This window comes from Adiantum capillus-veneris, chromosome 18 (genome assembly GCF_014529385.1).
Source record: "Adiantum capillus-veneris isolate H3 chromosome 18, ASM1452938v2, whole genome shotgun sequence".
Taxonomy (NCBI): Eukaryota; Viridiplantae; Streptophyta; class Polypodiopsida; order Polypodiales; family Pteridaceae; genus Adiantum; species Adiantum capillus-veneris.
Window position 1 is genome coordinate 96160668 of NC_140948.1, and position 20541 is coordinate 96181208.

The 20541-nt window shown below is 47.3% G+C and overlaps 1 protein-coding gene across 1 annotated transcript in view; it reads right to left on the minus strand.

Annotated features, from left to right (window-relative positions):
• Positions 1–304: 304 nt before the first annotated feature.
• The window catches only part of LOC147436053 (anthranilate synthase alpha subunit 1, chloroplastic-like), a 64474-nt gene continuing 44237 nt past the window's right edge, over positions 305–20541 (minus strand). The window contains exons 2-11 of the mRNA XM_086488953.1: positions 10157–10335; positions 9842–10031; positions 9396–9547; positions 9202–9317; positions 8762–9008; positions 8616–8672; positions 2093–2245; positions 1918–1998; positions 1194–1280; positions 305–726 (exon numbers count right to left, since the gene is read on the minus strand). Coding sequence (XP_086345079.1) covers positions 382–726; positions 1194–1280; positions 1918–1998; positions 2093–2245; positions 8616–8672; positions 8762–9008; positions 9202–9317; positions 9396–9547; positions 9842–10031; positions 10157–10335 — 1607 coding nt within the window. The 3' untranslated portion in view covers positions 305–381. The remainder of the gene's footprint in view (positions 727–1193; positions 1281–1917; positions 1999–2092; positions 2246–8615; positions 8673–8761; positions 9009–9201; positions 9318–9395; positions 9548–9841; positions 10032–10156; positions 10336–20541) is intronic.

Consider the following 20541-nt stretch of genomic DNA (forward strand, 5'->3'; position numbering starts at 1 on the left):
ATATATCATTTTAGCATTTGTTACTTTGGCCGTCTGCATTTTTTGTATACTGGACATTTGGATCATGTGACAACATGTAATTTTCTAGTCTCGTAGGTCTTTTACGCCTTTTGTGGGCGTAAATAAACATTCCACCGCTCATGTCAGTCTATTTTAGTTTGTAGCAAGTTTATTTTGAGCACTTACGAGGAGACACACGTGTACATAGTTCTGTCTCATAGGCCGACTTCAGCATTCAGAAGACGTTGATAAAGCCCCCCCCCCCCCCCCCCCCCCCCCCCCCCCCCACACACACACACTTACAAGCCCAAAACTTTGTTATCAAGTTACAATGTGGAAAGCTTTCATTGACTCATACGATCTAAGGAAGCATGCCTAATATTAATGTGAATTCCTATGAAAATCTGGGGGTAAAAAGGCACTTTCTGCAAGATCAATTGCACGGCCCAGACCAGCCGCTTTATTAACACATTCATTGTACTCATCTTCTGGATTACTATCAGCCACTATTCCAGCTCCAGCTTGCAAGTGCACCACCCACTCTCGTCGGTTATGGATGTCTCCATATGTGTACATTGTATCATATCGTGCAGAGGTAGGGAAAACCATTGTTCTGAGGGCAAGAGCGATGTCCATATCCCCAGTGAATGAAATTCCCCCAATGCCACCACTGTATGGACCACGCCGTGTCTTCTCCAATTCATCTATCAGCTCCATTGCTCTCACCTGGTAAAGGACCCCAAATTACCATAACCATCAACCAAAAAAGTTTGTGACCCTTCAAATTACATAAAAATCAACCGAAGGTCCGTATACAATTAATATGGGAAAAGCTCGGAAAGATACACAATGAGATCATGGGAAAAATACCCATACAACCACAAGATACATCAAAGGATAAGATACTCAATTATGAAGTGGTGAAGAAGCTCTATCTGGCAGTCGGAAGCAACATGGGGGGAAAAAATAAACAAAAAAAGGCTCACTTATTGCTCCCCCCCGCAAAAAAAAAAATCAATAAAAGAAGAATTTAAAACCTCACAAAAAAGGGATTCTTTTTTAATGTGCTAAATGAATCACAGAGATTACAATGCAAGTTACCTCAAGGCTCGCAATCACACAGCCACTAATCACTTAGCTTAACAGACACCCCCTTCCCTCAAAATAATCCAAAGACATAAGCAAAAACTGACCTTTGGAGCCCCACTGACTGTTCCTACTGGCAATGCTGCCTGAAGCACGTCCCAGGATGTCAAATCATCCTGAATCTCACCACTTACCTGTAAAATGTATGATTGAGCATGAAATGCATGTGTGCTCATCAATCAGAGTGCCAGCACTCTTTAGATTGCACACGTTTTGTTAAAAATAAAAATCTATAGGTGCTACAAGAATAAATTAAGTGCCAGCAACACACTTTTTGGCCTACATAAGGCCTCAGTATAGCACGGAGCTCTGGGGAGCCATTGTGGACCACTGGATAGAGCTTGTCAATTAGTGCCACATAAGGCCTTGGCAATGCAGGGAGCAATTGTGGACAGTTGAATAGAGCGTGTCAATTAGTGCCACATGGCAAGTTAATGATGGCAAACCCTACATAAGGCCTTAGTAAAGGATGGAGCTCTGGGGAGCAATTGTGGATTAGTGTCACATGGCAAGTTTAATGACGGCAAAGCATTTTTCTGCCTTTTTCTTGCAAGAGGGGTATTAACTAAGCATCGACTAATGTATACGTAGAAATATGTTGTCCTATTTCTATAAAGAGAGATGTTGACTACTGGGTTACACACTAAGTCTCTTGCTCATCATCTTCTGTAGGCCAATGTGACTTTTCTCCTTGTTAGACTGCACACACGTTTACTCAAATGTTCAAGGAAGACGACCAATGACTCTAAGCTTTTGGGATTCGTAGCATACCGTGGAGCTGATGTGCATGACATGAGAATACCGTTCAACGTCCATAAGCCTCTCAACCTTCACAGAGCCAGCCTTAGCAACCTGGAAACAACAATATGATCACCCACTTAACAAAAAAAATGTCCTGTGTTTGGATGAGGCTTGAAGGTACAGCATGCTCTCGTACATTCAGTACCTTCCCAACATCATTTCTGCCCAAGTCCACCAGCATCACATGCTCGGCGCACTCCTTTTCATCCTTCAGCAACTCCTCCTCTAGTCTTAGGTCTTCTTCTCGATTTTTTCCTCGTCGCCTTGTTCCGGCAAGAGGTCTGTTAATAATCTTCCCCTGTGAAAGTGAAAAGTTAATTGCTTCCTGCTTTTAGGCCTGTGATTTGGCTGTTCTTTTCAAGAGCCGCGGTATACTTCTTGACTGCGTGAAATAGTGAACCTTGTTCTTGCTCCTATCTAAACCATAATTGAAAGGTATAAGTGGAACACAGACTTGTGTGCTTGTGGCGTGTTGATTGTGTGTGTGTTTTCGAGGGAAGGGCGAGGGGGCGGTGCGGATCTTTCTTGGCTTTTGTAGTGTGCAGGGGTTTAGACTTTTCCCCTCTACAGGAATAAAACTAGTCTGTGTCTACTGAACTGGTTTATGGCTTATGTCTGTTTTTGCAGGCGTAATCGAGGGCGATTGCCACTTATAGTGCAGAATACAGGTCATTCCAAATATAGCATTGCAAAGCAGTTTGACATGCTCAAGAAAGAGCAAAATTCAGGAATAAGCACAACTGCCCATCGAGATGATTTTCACTTGGCATGTTTGCCATAGATGGGACAACAAAGATTATAAAATGCATCATGCTAATCTAAGGAAATAGAAGGTGATTCCACAAGATCATGAACTGAGCAGTTTGGTTCACTTTATTTGCAGGTGATATTTCAGTAGAAATTTAGTGCAGTTTTATCAAAATTGTCATAAATTGCTTATAACTACTTAGAAAATATAGATTTTGCATACGTTTTATGATTTGTGAATGGAAATACACTTATTTTGACAAGAACTTAAATTGTGCAACTTAGTTACAAAAAACTCAATTATTGAAAATACTGACAGAGCCAATTTTTGGCATTTCAAAGCCTCTTTTCCCAAGATGATGAGGTTCTTGTGAAACATCTATAGGTCAACCAAGCATTTTTCAAGGTCTCGCATCTTGGATATCAAACTCATTTTAGATATTTTGCGTTGCAAAAATTTATTGCAAAGCCAACATTCTTACAAAAAACCAATGAAAGTGTGCTTAAAGTTTCCTCAAATGCATCCAAATGAAGTGCTTGTACATATATAACTAGTATGAATAAGAAAGTTTAATGACAGACTCAATTTTGAGGCTTATTTCTCATTATATAAAAATGAGAATTTCAAAATGTGTAGTTTTGAGGATTTGATGTAATTTACCAAATGTAGCTTAGTTAAACATCGAATACTAATACCTTAAGTAATGAATTGATAGATTTGATACATAAATAACATAAAAGACTGTAAAGTTGCATGAAAGACATGTTTTACCTTGTCAAGAATTGAATTCACAAAAGTTGTGTATCGATCCCACACAACTTCCCCTATTTAATTCAAGTCAAAGAAAAAAATTTCTTTTTGCATGAAACTTTCAAAAATATGAAGCACAAACATAAGTAGCTAACATGGATTATTGCATGTATCTTGTTTATTTTTTTGCTATGGTTGAGTGACTAGAACAAGAATACTACTACTACAACTAGAATCCATCCTCATCTGCACTTTGGATGTCGAGAGAGTGAGTGAGAGGAAAACTGCACTCCCTCCCCAAGGTGGTACTGCTACCTAGGGTGAGTGGGGGATGGATCAGACAGAGTGTGAAGTATTCGATTCTCCTGAACCAGTGTTTCATTTGCAGACAGATGGGCCATTTGGCAAAGGCATGTCCTCGCAGGAGACCTCAACCCACAGCACATGCACAGCCTCCCAAGGCTGAGCATGCCAAGCAGCCAGATACACAGGACGCACAGGCTGGTACATCGACAGAGACCAGTGATCAGACAGCTGACGGTTGGCAGCAGGTGCCTGGCCGCCGCCGAGACAGGAAGGGCTCGCCCCACTGCTCCCCCTGGTGGCTGACCTTTTGTAGCTCAGTTGCACTGAGTTCCGACTGGGAACCGTTTTGACCCCCTTTAGCAGGACCTGCCTGAGGAGGCCCCGTCCGCTTCAGTTCCTCCACCACCGCCTCCTCCTCCCTCAGACGCTGCCGCTCCGCCTCCTCCCTCCCCCCCCCTCCTCCACCTTCGCCTCCCGCCCCTCCTTTCTCCTCGATGGGGCCCACAGCCTCATCTCTCGACCCTTCTTCCGCCTTAAGACGCAGGGTATTGGACACGCTTCTGCCGCGAGGCGTACTCTTGGTAGTGCTTTCGCTACGAGCCGTGTGACTCAAGTTCGCTACGAGCTGTGTGACTCGAGAGGGACAGCCCCACCTGAGGCCGCCTTTTTTGGTGCACACTTCTCCCTTTGCAGTCCTCCCTAGAGGTCTAACTAGCTTCGACATTTACAGACGCTGGGACTTCTTCGACTACAGCTTCACTCGGTTTCTAGGTGACTCTTCTCCTGACTTGGAGGAGGCCAGCTTTCGAGTCCACGTCCTCTTTCTTGTAGCTAGAGGTAGCGAGACCCTAGACACAGCGGTGGGTTTCTCCTTTCCGATGTGTGGTAGGGATTACACAGAGTGGACCCAGCACAGTCCTTGACTGGCTCCAGATTCAGGCGACTGAGTTCTCACACCACACAGGGGACTTAGTGGTGACAGATCTGGTGCAGACACTTTGGCCTCTTGCCAAGTTCAGTGTGACGCTTCCAGATGCAGCGGGTTGCATGCACATTGTGGTGCATTTGTTTGCTGACACTCATTGACCTCCTTGTTATGTATTTGTGCATGAGGATTCTTGGACAAAGGATGTAGCTCTTCGGGCTGCACGCTCGGCTTGGGCCTGGGCGGGACAGTCACTTCTTGCGCGCTTGTCTAGAGGTCATTTGGATGCGGATTAGTCTCCATCCAAACCGGCCTCAAAGATAGCGAGCGAGGTTGACTGCTGCGACAGCATCTATTTCTCTCACTGACTCCATGAGGATCATCTCATGGAATGTGCAGGGATTAGGAGGGCCCCAGTTTTCGCGTCAGAGGGTTCGGCTGCGTCAAGAGTTGCAAAGATGCCTTGTGGGTGGTGAGCTTGACATTCTTATGTTACAGGAGCATCATCTTTGTGAGAGCCGCATTCGGCGATGTGGTCAGATGTTGCATGGTCACTATGAGACGTTTTGGTCAGCTCCTTTTGGACCTAGAGGCATCCAGGGTGGGGTATGTATGACCATTGCGGATTCTTTGCAACAAGCCATTGTGGGTAGAGGGATTATTGTGCCAGGCAGGGCTCAGTGGATTATTATGCACGTTCAGGGTTGCCTCATGGGCTTCCTGAACATCTACGCGCCCAATGTGGCGAGCGTACGTGCAGTGTTGTGGGCCAATATTGTAGAGTCTCTGCCGCAGGCAGAGCAATGGTGCATTGGGGGAGACTTCAACATGTTGGAGGACCAGCTGATAGGATTGGAGGTAGCCATACTACTGTGCATGGAGATGAGTTGGCAGCTTGGGAGAGGTTATGTATGACTCTATGGGTTTCAGATGTGTGACAGCATTCTAGCTTTGTGAGGCTACTTGACAGCCTGGCCTTCTCTCGTTTGGACCGTAGAGTGGGAGGAGTGAATCTATCTCGGATAGATCGCTTCTACACTAGTGATCACTTTTGTGGACTTGGGTGGGACTGTTGGCATTTTGGCTGGGACTTCCTTTTCGGACCATGCACCAGTGATCCTCACAGTGACTGATAGGCTGAGGAGGGGAACCATGATGCTATGCATCCTTGAGAGGGTCTTGCTGGACTCTGCACTCAAAGAGCGAGTGGAGGCTCTTTGGACAGAGAGCTTAGACATGCAAGATTCTCCTGCTGATAGAGTGGCCTCAGGACTTGCTCAGCTTAGTCGACTCTTTCTTCAAGAGTCTTCGGCTCGCCTGGCCGCAGCGAGAGAGGAGGAGCAATGTCTCCGACGGGGCGTTGCTTCCCTACAAAGGATGCAGGAGCAGTATCCAGACAATCCTTGGTTGGAGGAGCAGTTGCAGCAGGCTCGTCATCAGCACAGAGGAGAGGCGCCATGAGTTTGCTTTCCATTGACAAGCATCTCAGTGGACCCAGGTAGGTGACAGAGTGACAGGAGCTTTCTTTGAGGCAGTGGGACCCCAGTATACGCATGCCAAGGTCAGTCAGTTGAGGAGGCCCGACGGGTCAGTTGCTTTAGAGCCAGAGGATATGCGTACAGTTGCTACTGACTTCTACCGAGATCTACTGTCTGCAGAGCCTCAGTTAGAGCGCCAGGATGCATGCAGAGAGAAGGTGTGGGCACAGATGCCTTGTCTTGTGACAGAGGAGATGTGCCAGAGGCTTGAGCTTCCTCTTCAGCTAGAGGAGCTACACGAGGCTCTTAGCGCACTCCCCCGTGGTAGCCGTCCTGGTGAGGATGGTTTGACTCCCAGCTTTTTCTTGGAGTACTAGGACTTGCTTAGCTCAGATCTCGCAGACCATCCAGGTGTCCCTTTCTTTCAGTACACTGTTCGACTGGGACGACACATACTGGCAACGCAGAGAGAGGCTCGTCCTGCTGCACCACCTCATTGGCATGAGGAGGGTCTCACAGTTGAGTCCTTGGCAGCTTTTTGGGAGAGGTTGTGGGACTCCAAACAGCCGAGGCGAGTCACTTTGTTCCAGTGGCTGGTTGCACACCGAGCTACAGCAATTGGGAGCTGGCTTGTACATAGTGGTCTCTCGGCAGCATGTGCAACTTGTGACCATCTTGTGGAGAGTCAGCGTCACTGTCTTTGGGACTGTCCTTTGGCACAGCAGGTTTGGCTTCGTGTTCTTCAGCTGATGCCAGCTCTTTCCACTGGTCGACAGTACACTTGGGGGGCAACTGCTTGGTCCACTCTCACGGGCCCAACACTTCAGTTTGAGCTATCCTCCACCAGCAGGATGATAGTGATGCAGGGGGGTCGACCTACACTCCAGCCTGCTATTCAGAGCTTACGCCACAGGAGTGGTGCAGTGAGAGAGAGGAGTGTTGGGAGCTCATCTGCGGCCTGACACTCTGGTTCATCTAGCGGGCACGTTGCTTCCGCATCTTCGAGGCTCGCCATGTACCACCAGTAGAGACTGTTCGGGATCTTTCGCTAGAGCTGATCCATACTCTCAGAGGACAGTTCGAGAGACTCAGGGCAGCTCCGACCGCATGCGGGAGCGCAAAGAGGCTTTCCTTCGACTCTGGCGCCCTGGGCCTTTCTTCACCATGTTCCAGGGTGTGCTCAGATGGCACTACCGACCACCTCTGTGGATTTTCCCTCCTCCCATCTCTTGATTTAGCCTCATTGTACTTATGTTGTTTTTCCATTAGGAGAGTCTCCCACATGATTGTTGTAGCCCTCTCTTGTAGAGGTGGTTGTAGCCCTATGGGCAGTTTCATTAACTAATAGAAGGATCTTTTTCTCGGAAAAAAAAAACTTTTCTATCACCTAAGCGAGGTATATCGGTTATCCCGTTTCCCTCTGGAGTAAGAGGTCTTGAGTTCAAGACTTGTCGGATAGAGCTATGGGGAATGTTCTTACGACGTTAAAATTTCTCCTCTATTCTTCTTCTTCTACCCACAAGGCACGCTTCCATAGCATTGCAGTCTTCATATGCCATTTATTAAGAGGCTTCAAGGGATTGACCTTTGGATCAGGATTTTGCAAATGACTTGCATTATGATGCTATGCTCTTGGAGATGTCACCGATTTGGCGGCTGCCCATTACTGTGGGCAGGTTTGATCATCCTATTGAATGCATTTGATATGCTTGCTGAATTTTTGCAGGAGCTTTTGACAGAGTATTTAATGCTTGGAAGCTGCAGGAGCTGGAGGTGATAGCTGGGGCGCCTAGGGAAGATGAGCTTCTGGTGCTCAATAGCCCAAAATAGCAGCAGCGGAAACATACTAGCACTCGATGCAAGGCACGAGCCAGGGTGACCCTCTAACTCGCAATGCGACACTTGGTGACACATGCAAGGCAACTGGAGCTCATGCATGAGCAGGTGGCAGCTCATGCAAGGCAAGTGGAATTCATGCATATCAAGTGGCGGTTCATGCAAGGCAAGTGGACACTTAGATAGTTCATGCATGGCAGGTGGCCACACATGCATGGCAAGCGGACACACATGCAAGGCATGCATTCGAGTTTCATGGGACTGTGAAGTAAATTATTCGCTATACCCGACTCTACAAGAATTATCTCAAGTGCACCTGCAGTGCACATGCACAAGCATCTGATAATTTTGTTGTTTACTCAGAAAGAACTATGTGAGGTGAGCCATAAGCAGCCCAAAATAAGAGAACGCATCTCCATTGGCTAAAATCTGAAATTTACACCAATCCCTTATGTGAAGAATTTTGGCACCTTGGCATAATTTTAATAGTTGACTGCACTTTTTATATTTCAATATTTTGTTAGAATGTTTTCGATATTTGAAAGCACTCTCTGATGAATTGTGCCAACCTTCAGAAGTAAAAAATTAATAGATATAGAGCAAGGCCCATCTGGAAAAAGCATACCTTCTTTATCCGTGTCAGTATCTCTGGACTAGAAGCAACTAGAATACAACCTCGGGTCTGTAATCACCATTAAAATTAGAGAATACAGATAAGTAACTCATAACATGATAAATAAAGGAAAAAATTACCCATAAGCTTGTATGTACCTGCAAATAAATCATGTAGGGGCTTGGATTGACAACACGCAATGCTCTATATACCTCAAAAGGATCAGCATATGTACGACGCTCAAATCTCTGACTTAGGACTATTTGAAATATATCCCCAGCAAGTATATGGTCTTTTGCTTTGTGAATGGCTGTGATATACTCATCCTTGGTCATATTAGACTGATTTATTGCTGAACCGTACTTGCCAATGGCCATGTCAATGGAGCCGGGGAATAATTTTGGCCTGGATACGAGTGTACCAACAAAAGTTATGCGTAAACGCCACATATTCTATCTGTAGATGTCATAACATGAATGAACTGTGTAGCTGCACTTGGATGTGCTTAATTGGCATAAGCTAACATCTTCATTAAAGGAACATGGAGTCAATAAAAGCCACATCATGTCAAACAAGATCTGCAAAAGTTTATACTTACATATTAGTGTTCTGCAATCGTGCTACCAAATTATCAAGCTGTTTCAGTCCATTGGCATACGCGTCTTCCAAGGAGCTAAAATGTTCGGTACAGACCCAATGCAGTATGTAAACAATCTATACGCAAAATTTGCAAATGGTATAAAGAAACAACCTAAGGAGAAACAAAAGCAGAGAAACAATTTTCCTACTTACCTTCGAAACATGATCAAAAACAACGACATCTTTATAAAGACCCAAATGAATGTCGGGAAGAGACCTATCATCAAAAGGAGCCTTTTCAACAGGCAGCTTCTTTTTTTCCGCATACCTCACTGTATCATAGGAGAAAAACCCTACCCAACCACCTGCAAATGAAATTGGTCAAATCTGTCATAAAGTGGCAATCATGAAAGACATTTTCCAGCAACAAGACACATAATTGCCTCGGGATGTGAGATTTTCTGTGCATTGTGGGACAACTAAAATGAAGGATCTTTCAATTGCTCAGAAAAGAAAGAAACTATAACATGCTACATAGTGCGTTATGAAAACAATCAGAAGTAGCTAATATAGTGCAGCTATCACCTTCAGTTTACCAAAAATAGATTGACCTTAACATCTTTTAGCTAGCACTAATACAATAGCAAATGCAAACTTACCACAAAAAACGTTAGGAAGCCCCTCACTTGCTGCCACTTTCCAATTTGAGGCAATTTCATATGGTGCTTTCATAGGATCCTCCATCAGTCGCTCAGTCCTAGATCCCCTTTCATGATTCAAAATTATAACCAGTTCGCCCTTGGCAATGACTTCTATTGCAGGTTGTGCTCCCAGCATGCTATAGCGACCCTGAAAACGTTGAGGTCACAAACTTGTATCAATGTAGTCAATGGCCACTTGGCATGTCCTTGATTGTTCTTGTTGGATTTACATCTTTAGCAAGGCCCTACACTATGCAAAGTTCAAATTATTACCACATTGTTACCAGTGTCACTATTCTCAACCGATTCAAGTAAAAAGCTTGGAGCTTCACGATCGTCTTCTTTTACAAGGCATCGATACGCGGAGACAGGAGTCAAATGATCTGAAAAGATGCGTCTAAACAAAGGCACAAGATTCCCCTTGTGAGAAGCCTCCTTGAACTTGTCAAACTCTGAAAATGGCATCAACAAGAAGCATTAAGAGAAACCAAAAGCAAAAGAATTGGCAATGTATGCCTCTACAATTGTTACTACATGCTTCTACTTGATTTTCAAGAGCTAAATTGAAACTGGTGGTGCAAGGGATAATTTGTATGTTTTCTCATTGATTATGAGAAGGAAACTGAATGAAAATGCTTGATATGAAAACACAATAGAGCACCATTAGAAAAGAAGTCTAGCTTCTACAAATGCAATTGTCCTAGGAATGATGAGGAGCGTTTCTCAAACAAGACCAATGTCTCCTAAGTGGAGAGGTGGGAATAAGTCAGATGAGTGCGCTGCTAGGAGGCTGGGGATAAAGCAGACACCTCTAAAGAAGTAGAGAAACTGTAACAATGTCAGTCTTTTTCAATAATTAATTTATTTAATAGAAAATAATTATTTAATTAGTTGTGTGCACACCAGAATAGAACTAGTAGTTCTAAGGCTTAGGTGTGCCTAAATGCGAGCTAGAGCACCTCAGGGAGACCCTAGCACAAATATACCCTGAAGCCACAGTGATTGGAAAATCGGGCCTTCAAAAGGGGTAGACAACAGCCTCAGATTTTAAGGCTCAAAAAAATTACGCACGTCAATGCGAGCAAAGGAATGAGATGGGGTCCTTAGAACAGTGATCCTGAGGCCTGGATTATTTTTAATAAGGCCTTAGGATAAGCCAGTTTAATCAAGTTTAATTATTTGTGCCCGGGCCAAATGGCCGGACAAGTGTGAACAGGTGATGGAGAAGCAACGTCGGTATGGCGTTGTGTCGGGGAGCATCTGAGGTTTTCATAAGTAGCATTCATGTGTTCAGTTGTGAGTGAATTGCACATTTTATTAATGACCTAAGAACTTTTAAAAGTTAAAAGTTGAATGATTTTTAAGTCTTAAAGTAAGTGTGCCACTTTGCATACTTACCCATGCAAGAACTCTCTCTCTCTCTCTCTCTCTCTCTCTCTCTCTCTCTCTCTCTCTCTCTCTCTCTCTCTCTCTTCCTGCTGGCTACATAAGAGCAGCACCTCTCTGACTTGAGAGGTTAGCAGAGCTCCTACCCCTCCCCCACCCATTGTGAGTATGCTCTACACGATGGAGCTCTCGAATAGAGCTTTAGAGTAGCCTCTTGTAACACGTGGTAGCTATGAGCTCCCATTGTCTAGAACAAGGACTCTCACAGCCATAGCCACCTTCCTGAGAAGTTTCGTCCCAAGAAGTTGCAGCAGACGCTCATTCCCTAGAGCGTAGTGGCTGTAAACTCTCTGTTTTCAGCCCCTAATCCCCTCTACTAGGGTGAATTTCAGCAGAGCATTCATAGAATCTCATTCTTCTCTACCTACCCTACGTATACACAAATTCTGGTGCAATTCCATCCCGAAAAAGGCCTTCGCATAAGTTAGACTTTCAGGTTATGTACAGAATATTACAGCAAGCGTGTGTGTGTGTGTGCGCGTTTTGCGTGTTTCTTCCTTGTGTTCATTGCAAGAATGATTACGTATGAAGGTAAACAGTTAGCGGAAGGTAGACTCTTATCTTTGAGAGCTTCCGAGGAGGTTTGTGGAAAATAGACTCTCATTTTAGAGAGCTTCCAAAATCTCACAAAAGAGGGGAAACTCCTCTTAGCAATTAGAGAGTAGTTCACTCACTCTCTCAATCAGAAGCAGCAAAAGAACAAAGAAAGAATAGAGGACGGGCGTTTGCCCCGTATCTATGCATGTAAAGATTCTCCGTTAGTAATAAAGATATTCGCTTTATGGGGAGGGACCAACCAATCTTCTGGTCCCCAATGATGTGTCAAGCTCTTCTCTCTCATTTCAATTCTCTTGAGTTTATGAATTGCACTTAAAAGTTGATTGACGACTCTAGGCAAACTGTAGAAATGGAAGGACGTGAGATAGAATTAGCTCTCCTCCAGCAACAAGTGGTGGCACAGGGCGAGCCTCAAAGATGCGGAAACAGCGGGCCCGCCAGATGAACCAGAGTGTCAGGCCACTAATGAGCTCCCAACACTCCTCTCTCTCACTGCACCACTCCTGTGGAGTAAGCTCTGTAGCAGGCTGGAGTGTAGGTCACCCCCCCTGCATCACTATCATCCTACTGGTGGAAGATAGCTCAAACTGAAGTGCCGGGCCCGTGAGGGTGGACCAAGCCGCTGCCCCCCAAGTGTACTGTCGAGCCGTGGAGAGAGCAGGCATCAGCCAAAGAACTCGTAGCCACACCTACTGGGCCGAGGGACAGTCCCAAAGACAGTGACGCTGACTCTCCACCAAATGGTCACAAGCTGCACATGCGGCTGAGAGACCACTATGCACTAGCCAGCTCCCTACTGCTGTAGCTGTGTGCGCGACCAGCCACTGAAACAAGGTGACTCGCCTCGACTGTCTGGAGTCCCACAACCTCTCCCAAAAGGCTGCCAAGAACTCGACTGTGAGACCCTCCTCCTGCCAATGACGTGCTGCAGCGGGGCGGGCCTCTCTCTGTGCTACTAGTATATGACATCCCAGTCGAACAGTGTACTGAAAGAACGGGACTCCTCGGTGGTCTGCAGAAGAGAAGGGGTCCCTCCATAGCCACTCACCAGGATCCCACTGTACTCGTGCCAGTGGAAAACACTCCCAAGCCCACAGTCTCCAGTGTCCAGTCTCAAGAGCTGCTGGGTCAAGGTCTCTAACGCAAGTCCTCCCACATATGCCCACTACTCGGATCCTCTGAAAACAGCACTCTGCTACCTGCGGGTGTCACAAGACGGGCACCACGTGCCAATAGAAAAGAACAGACTGAATAGACTTTTAGCACTTCAATAACAATTGAATTGAAAGAGAGAGACAACACGCGACACGGAGTGGCAGAATTCCACCCTAAAGAGTATTGGCCCCAAACCTTGGCGCCCCTTTCGGTATTTCTTTATATTACTGCCGATTCACAAAGTACAATAGCCGAGGAGCACCTACTCTGCATTCTGCACGCTAAAAAGTGCCAGAGAGGGCCCCCAAGGCTCTATTTAAAGGTCCAAAGCCTAAAAGCATCAAATATGAAAAGCTGACCCCAAAAAATCACTTTCCTAAAATTTCGGGATTTTCCTAAAAATCCGCCGCGAATTCCGGGACGTCTATACAAGTGCCACATCATCATATTTTGATGTGCAGAGTCTTTTGAGTGTGTTCGGCTTTATTTTTTAAGCCTTTATGTCACTTGGGGCCCCACGAACGGGGTCCCCATAAGTTGGTAGGACTTCTTCTTCTGTTGCTTGTTCTTCTTAGGGTTTATAGAATTAGGGTTTGCAAGTTTTAGGGTTAGGGTTTCCAGAATTAGGGTTTGCAAGTTTTAGGGTTAGGGTTTTTGGCAGAAATTAGGGCAGCCACATCATCTGTAAGATGGCTCTATTCTTTAGGCTTTGACACGTCAGTAGTTTGTTACAGCGGGGCCTCTACTGCAACTCGTTGTAGTCATCCCCCACCCTGCAGCTCGAAGAACAGGGTTGGGACAGTCTCTGAGCAGGCCCTGACTGAGATGAGAACCTCCGGTCGTGTGAAGGCTCCCATCCACTGGGGTGCTAATGGCTCGAGAGGCGTGAGCCACTCAGCTGGAACTGACTCTGCGATGTCCTGACACATGCTCTGCACCCCTCTCATGCCCTGTAGGCTGGAACCCCTGTACCTCCTCTGACAAACCTGTGAACTCTAGCCAGTCACCTAGCCAGTTAGAGAACGAAATTGTTCCACAATATGTGGATAAGTTTTGGGACGTTCTCTTGAAAGTTACCCCATTCAAGAAGATTAAAGATTCAGAGAAGATGAGGAAGTTTGAAGCTGGGTTGCATGAAGCCTTGCAGAAGGCTATAAAGCTTTACCCACGAGGCAAAACCTGCTTTTCTTGTTTTTTCTCCGCTTTTTCTAATTCTCTGCAGTTAGGGGACGACGAATTGTTGGAACTCTTTGAAGACAAAGAAAAATTTGGGTCATCTATTACATGAAAAGCATTAATCTAAAAGCATTTGGAGCCGCTTGTTTTTTCTAACGCTTGCTGCATGTTGTGCTTGCCCACCCCTCACCCTCCCCGCAGCCCTCGCGCTGCCCTGCCCTTCCTCTTCCGTCCCACGCGCTGATCCCACCATCCCTCCCGCTGCTGCCCGCTTGCCCTCAGCCCGCCATCCCCTTCACCTGCTATCCCTCAGCCCCGCTGCCCGCCCACCCCCTTTGCGCACCATGCATTGCCCCTTCCCCCCCTTTAGGCCTCACTCTATTTAGCCTCGACAATGGTGATTCTTGGACATTACTCGCCAGAGATTCTCAGAGGGTTGTCTTCACTCGGCCCGTTTCCATCACAGCAGCAGACACAGATGGAGGCTCATGCTCCACCCCAGAGGAACTCTCAAGAAGCCCCCTCGCCCAACCCTGCATAGCCCACCATCCGACTTGCTCTTTCACCGACAGAGCAAGCGAACCTTGCAGCAGAGGTGGAGCGTCTCCAAGCGACCTCCGTCATCTGTAAGATCATCGGCACCCAACCTAGCAGAGGAGAGCTGTGTGATCTCCTTCAGGCCCACCTCTTAGCAGATGTGGGCAAGATCCTCGACATTCGGCTTCTCGGACGTGGCTACTACCAGATAGAGACCCCGAGATGGCGTCCAAGGTCATTGCGATGAGTCCCTTTGAGCACTTCGAGCTCATTTTCAATAGTGGTGCCATGGTTTCGACCCAGCTACCGATGTTCTTGTCGAGGAGGCAGACCTTCCCATCTGAGTCTGCTTCCAAGGCAGTACCTGCCGCTCCTTTCCAGGATTGGCTCAGAGATTGGGATTGTCCTGGAGACACCTCGTACGGCAGCCTCTGTAGCTGCCAAGGCAGATGGCATACCCACAGTACACGTTCTGGTTCGGAATATCCACACTCTCCTGAGGGTCATTCTACTACCTCGGGTGAATGGTGGTTGGCTCCGCCAGAGTGTGGAGTATTCGGGCCTCCCGAATCAGTGCTTCATTTGTCGACAAATGGGCCATCTTGCAAAGGCCTATCCACGGAGGAGGCCTCGACCTTCACCTCAGACTTAGCAGGAGGCTGGCCACCATCAGCAGACAGAGACACAGGGTACTCAGGAAAATTCACCCTCCGAGCCTAGGGCCCACGCAGAGGAGGGATGGCAGCAGGTCCATGGTCGGCGTCGACAGGGGCCACCACGTCAACCTAGCCCTCCGGGTGGTCGCCAGGCTCCAAGCCAACAGTAGTGGGTTCCCACAGGAAACCGTTTCGATCCTCTTCAGCAGCACGAGGCCCCGGCTCCACCCTCCACCTCAACCTCACCACCGACAACCCCTCCTCCCCCTGAGTCCTCCGCCCCTCCCTCCTCGCCTCCATCCTCTTTCCTGCCTCCCCCCATCCCCCACGTTGCTCCCCGCCCCCCCCTCCTCCATCCCCACCCACTAGCTCCCTTGCTTCCACATCTCCTCCTACTCCTACCCCACCGCCAACCCATGGGGCACGACCTTCCTCAGCTGCTAGGAGATCTCTTCGCAACGCACTTGCCACGAGTCACTTGACGAAAGAGAGACTGCCTTTCTTGCAAACCTCACTTCTAGTGCAGACGTCTCTCCATTTGCAACAGTTCCTCGTGGACTGACGAGCTTCGACATCCGCCGTAGGTGGGACTTCTTTGCCTACGACTTCACACGATTTCTCGGTCACTCTTCACCAGAATTTGAGGCGGCTTGTTTCAAAGTTCATGTAATGTTCGTTACAGGTAGAGGGATAGAGGCCCTGGACACAACAATTGGCTTCTCTTTTCCCTTATGTGGCAAGACCAGTCTGAGTGGACTCTGAACTCAGTGATGAATTGGTTGCAGGCCTAGGCCCTCCAGTTCTCTCACCACATGGGAGACTTGGGGGTTACAGATCTTGTACAGACTTTGTGGCCGTTGGCCAAGTTCTCAGTGACACCTCCAGACTGTTAGGTGCAGCGGAATGAATGTTTGAACTTTGCTCAAGATGAGTGCTCCGAACTCTGCTCAAGGTTCCTTTTACTTACGGAAGAGAGAGCCTTCCGTTCCTTTAGTGAGAGAGTGCAATGGACACAAACAAAGTGAATGGACACTATCAATGGAAGTGCATGAGACTGAGAGATAGAGAAGAGAATACGACACCAAAGATGTTGTAAAACCCTCCTCCGAAGACCCCACTCTCTATGGCGAGAGCGGTCTACTTATGATTGCACAAATCTCTACAATGCTTGGACTTGCCGACGATGTCGACGAGGATGAGGACGACGACGAGACGGGCTGAAATCTGGAAACGTTAAGGGCTGAAATCTGCAAATCTTGTATCTGCTGAATTCTGACTCTATGTCGTCGAGGACGACGATGCGACGACGACGCAGATGCTGAAATCTACGTTTTCCGGGCTGAATCTGTAAACCTTGCGGAATCTGACCGTGCTACGAGGATCTACTGCGGGAAGGTGAGGTCTGCGAGGTTCGGGGGTTGTTCTACTGTGTCTAAAGGCTGAAAACTGAAAATGCTGATGCTTCTTGGTGTTCCATTGCGGTGAAACTGCAAAACGCTATGCTGATGCAAAAACGCTAGGGCTGAAAACTGTCTTTTGCTGCTTCCGGTGGCCTTGCAATGCCAAACGCTAGGCTGATCTGCTGTGGTCTGGTCGCCAAGCTGATGCAAAAGCAAAACGCTAGGCTGATCTTGTCCAAAACGCTAGGTCATTGCTGGGGATGCAAAAACGCAGGCCATCTGGGGGTGTCCTGCTGAGAAGTTGCCTATTGAACAAGGTGCTCCTGTTGCCTCTTCTGCCAGAAAGTGTTAGCGCTAGGTTTGCTTATATACAAACTTAGCAAAATTGCCCTACCTACTTTCCAACAAAAGTCACTTAAAAATAATAAGTGAAAAATGTCAAAAATAGGGAAAATAGGTCTATGCACTATAAAAATGCTATCGATGGGATCTGACTGGAATCTGATGGTCATGTTGTGTGCAACCAGAGGATATGCATCTAATCTAAGTGTCTGGACATGCACGGTCTGCGAACAGACTCACAAAAGTGCCAGATCACTTTCTACTCTAGACTGACTTGAGTGAACTGAACCTTGGTCATGCTGTAGCTTGTCCACGGACACATAGGGCTGGATGTGTCACGTGACATCCCCTCCTTTTCAAAGTGAGGTACTGGTACCGAACTGTATGGCGTCGAGGGAGATCGCCAATAGCATCCGGAATCCTAAGAGGGGCTCTTCGCCGGCCCACTCTGATGTGTGGGTCGTGCGGTACTTGAACTTCATAAAGGTCTGCAACGCTTGCTTCTTTGGGACGCGCCGGAAGCGACGCAAAGTCATATGTGTCTCCTTCGACGCTTCAACTTCGTCTAGAGTCATGCTTCTTCCTTCTTCAAGAATCTCCATGGTTGAAAATTCTTGAAACCACTTCCAACACAAAAACATGAACATACCTATTCCATGTAAAGTGAGTGGAGAAAATCTCGTCTTCTCAAAAGACTGTGCATGCAATGTAGATGAACAAATAGACGGAGTGCCAACCCATTCATCCAAGACATGCAAACAATGAGATCGAATCTTTTCTTTCTGACCTAAATCAATCAACTGTGGCAATTCACAACAGAAATGCCGATGCTTGGTGGTCATACTTTCATGTGCTTTCTCGACAGCTGTCGTGCCAAGGAAGAGAGATAGAATGTGACTTCCTTAAATGCATACTTTTCAGCTTTTCATGAATAATCCGCATATATCCGTGCTCATTCATGAGTGAAACGTGCTCAACGTACAATATGTCATGCCTAGGAAAAGGGATCACATAAAGACGCTGACTAAAATACAAGAAACGATCACGAATGAAACACTCGTACAATGCGTGCTGACTAATCATGCGAACACATAATACTTCCTGTGAGGGTTCTTTAGACCTAGGCTCGAGAACCAAGATTGGTTCTTTGTGTTTGATCGAATCTTCCTATGGGGGTTCTGTGGACCTCGACTCAAGAGCCAAGATCGGTTTTTCGTGAATGATCGAATCTGCAATGAGGTTAGGTTCACTAGAGAAAGTATCAACTAACACATCATCCTTCTGAACAATCACATCATCTTCATGCAAACCATCATGCTCGTGAGAAATCACATCTTGATCATGCAAATCATCATGCTTTTCATTGTCATGCAATGCTTCATGCTTGTCATTGTCATTGAAATCATCATGCTTATCATTATCATTCAATTCATCATGCTTGTCACTATCATTCAAATATTGTGTGTCTTGCTTTGGAGAAGAAGAGACTAAGAGAGTCTCCTTTTCCCAAATCTCTTGCATCTGTGCCTGAACTTGAGAAAAGAGTCGCAACATCTCTTGCATTCTTGCTTTGTTCTCGCAATCAAATCTTGTTTGTCTTTCTTTGTTCTCGCGCTCGTGCTCACGGTCTATGGCTTCCATTTTTGCGTCGTATTCACGATCTATGGCTGCCATACTTTCTTCGTAGGCCTTTCTTTCTGCTTCTCTTGCTTCGCGTTCGAACTTGTTGTCCATAAACAACTGCGTCAACTCCTTCATAGGAGTTGGTGCAATCCTTGGCGTAGATGGGAAAGGCGGAGGGTCGGAAAAACCTCCTGGTGGGGAAAATTCTTCTTCGCCTCTCCAAGTGGAAGCATCGTCATGAGTCCCAAGCTACTTGGGAGTCAGCTAGATCGCTAAGGAATCGTTTTCCTACTCTTATAACCGAGGATATTGCTGAGGACAGCAATTAAAAATAAGGGGGGAAGCGTTACGTCCCTAGACATCTGGATGGACGCCTGTAGCCATGTCCGGCTAGTGTGAACATGGCCCATTGGTTATGAAGTCCTATAAATAGGACTTGAGTCTCATTTATGAGACATCTAGTGTGATCACCACACTTGGATTCTTGACCCTTGGCAGCTTTGGCCGTCATAGTTACCCGGAACGGGAAATCAGAACGGGGAATGGGAAACGGCAACGTGCATGAAATGCCATTCCCTGTTTCTGATACTCACGTTTGAAACACGGAACAAGGATCCGGAACGGGAAATTGGGATGGGAACGGAGAACGCAAACCTAAAAATGGCCATTCCCTGTTACTATGTTGCCCGCACACCCGTATTGGTGTGGGCACGGTGGTATGGGACACCGGCCCTTGTGGCAGAGGCTAGCTCGCTTGGCTGCATGCTCCCAAGCTTGGGGGTGAGCCCGTATTGGCTCTATGGCTGGGAGATGAGCCTGATGTCCACTCACAATGTGTGTCTAGGTGTGAGTTTGGCTTGTGTCATGTCATGTTTGCGAGATTGGATCCGACGAGGGACTAACATTGAGGAGGAGGCCGAGTTGTCTATTTCGATCTGCTTCCTAGGCCTGAGGAGAGAGTATCTCCCTTTACTTCCCACGATTGGTTCCATGTTCAGGACGGTTCTGGAGTCACCGCACATTGCAGCTTCCGTTCGCACACTGCAGCTTTCGTTGTGGCCAAGGCCGCAGGCTTGCCTACTGTGCGGGTTCTTGTTTGCGACACACACTCCCTCCCGAAGGTGATAATGTTGCCTTGGGTGAGTGGAGGTTGGATCAGACAGAGTGTGGAGTATTCGGGTCTCTCGAACCAGTGTTTCATTTGCAAATAGATGGGCCACGTAGCGAAGGCCTGTCCTCGCAGGAGATCTCGACCCACAGCACCTGCGCAGCCTCCCAAGGCCGAGCAAACCCAGCAGACAAATACCTAGGACACACAGGCTGGTACCTCGATAGAGGCCAGCAATCAGCCTTCTGATGGTTGACAACAAGTGCCTGGCTGCCGTCGACAGGGACGGGCTCGCCACACTGCTCCCCTTGGTGGCCGACCTCCTGTAGCTCAACAGAATTGGGTTCCGACAGGGAATTGTTTTGACCCCCTTCAGCAGGACCCCCCCATGAGGAGGCTCTCTCCACCTCAGCTCCGCCGCCCTCACCACCTCCGCCCCCCTCCACCCTCAGATGCCTTCATTCTGCCTCCTCCGCCTCCCCCTCCCCCCTCCCTTAGTACTATCTCACACGGGCATGGGCAAGAAGGGATCAATGGCCCACGCCTTTTTCAGGGAGCGCGGGCATCGTGGGCCGGTGATCTCGCGGCATGAACCGAAATTACCAGTTTGCCCGAATCTACTAAAGCTGACCCCATTTACACAGCGACGGGTTTATC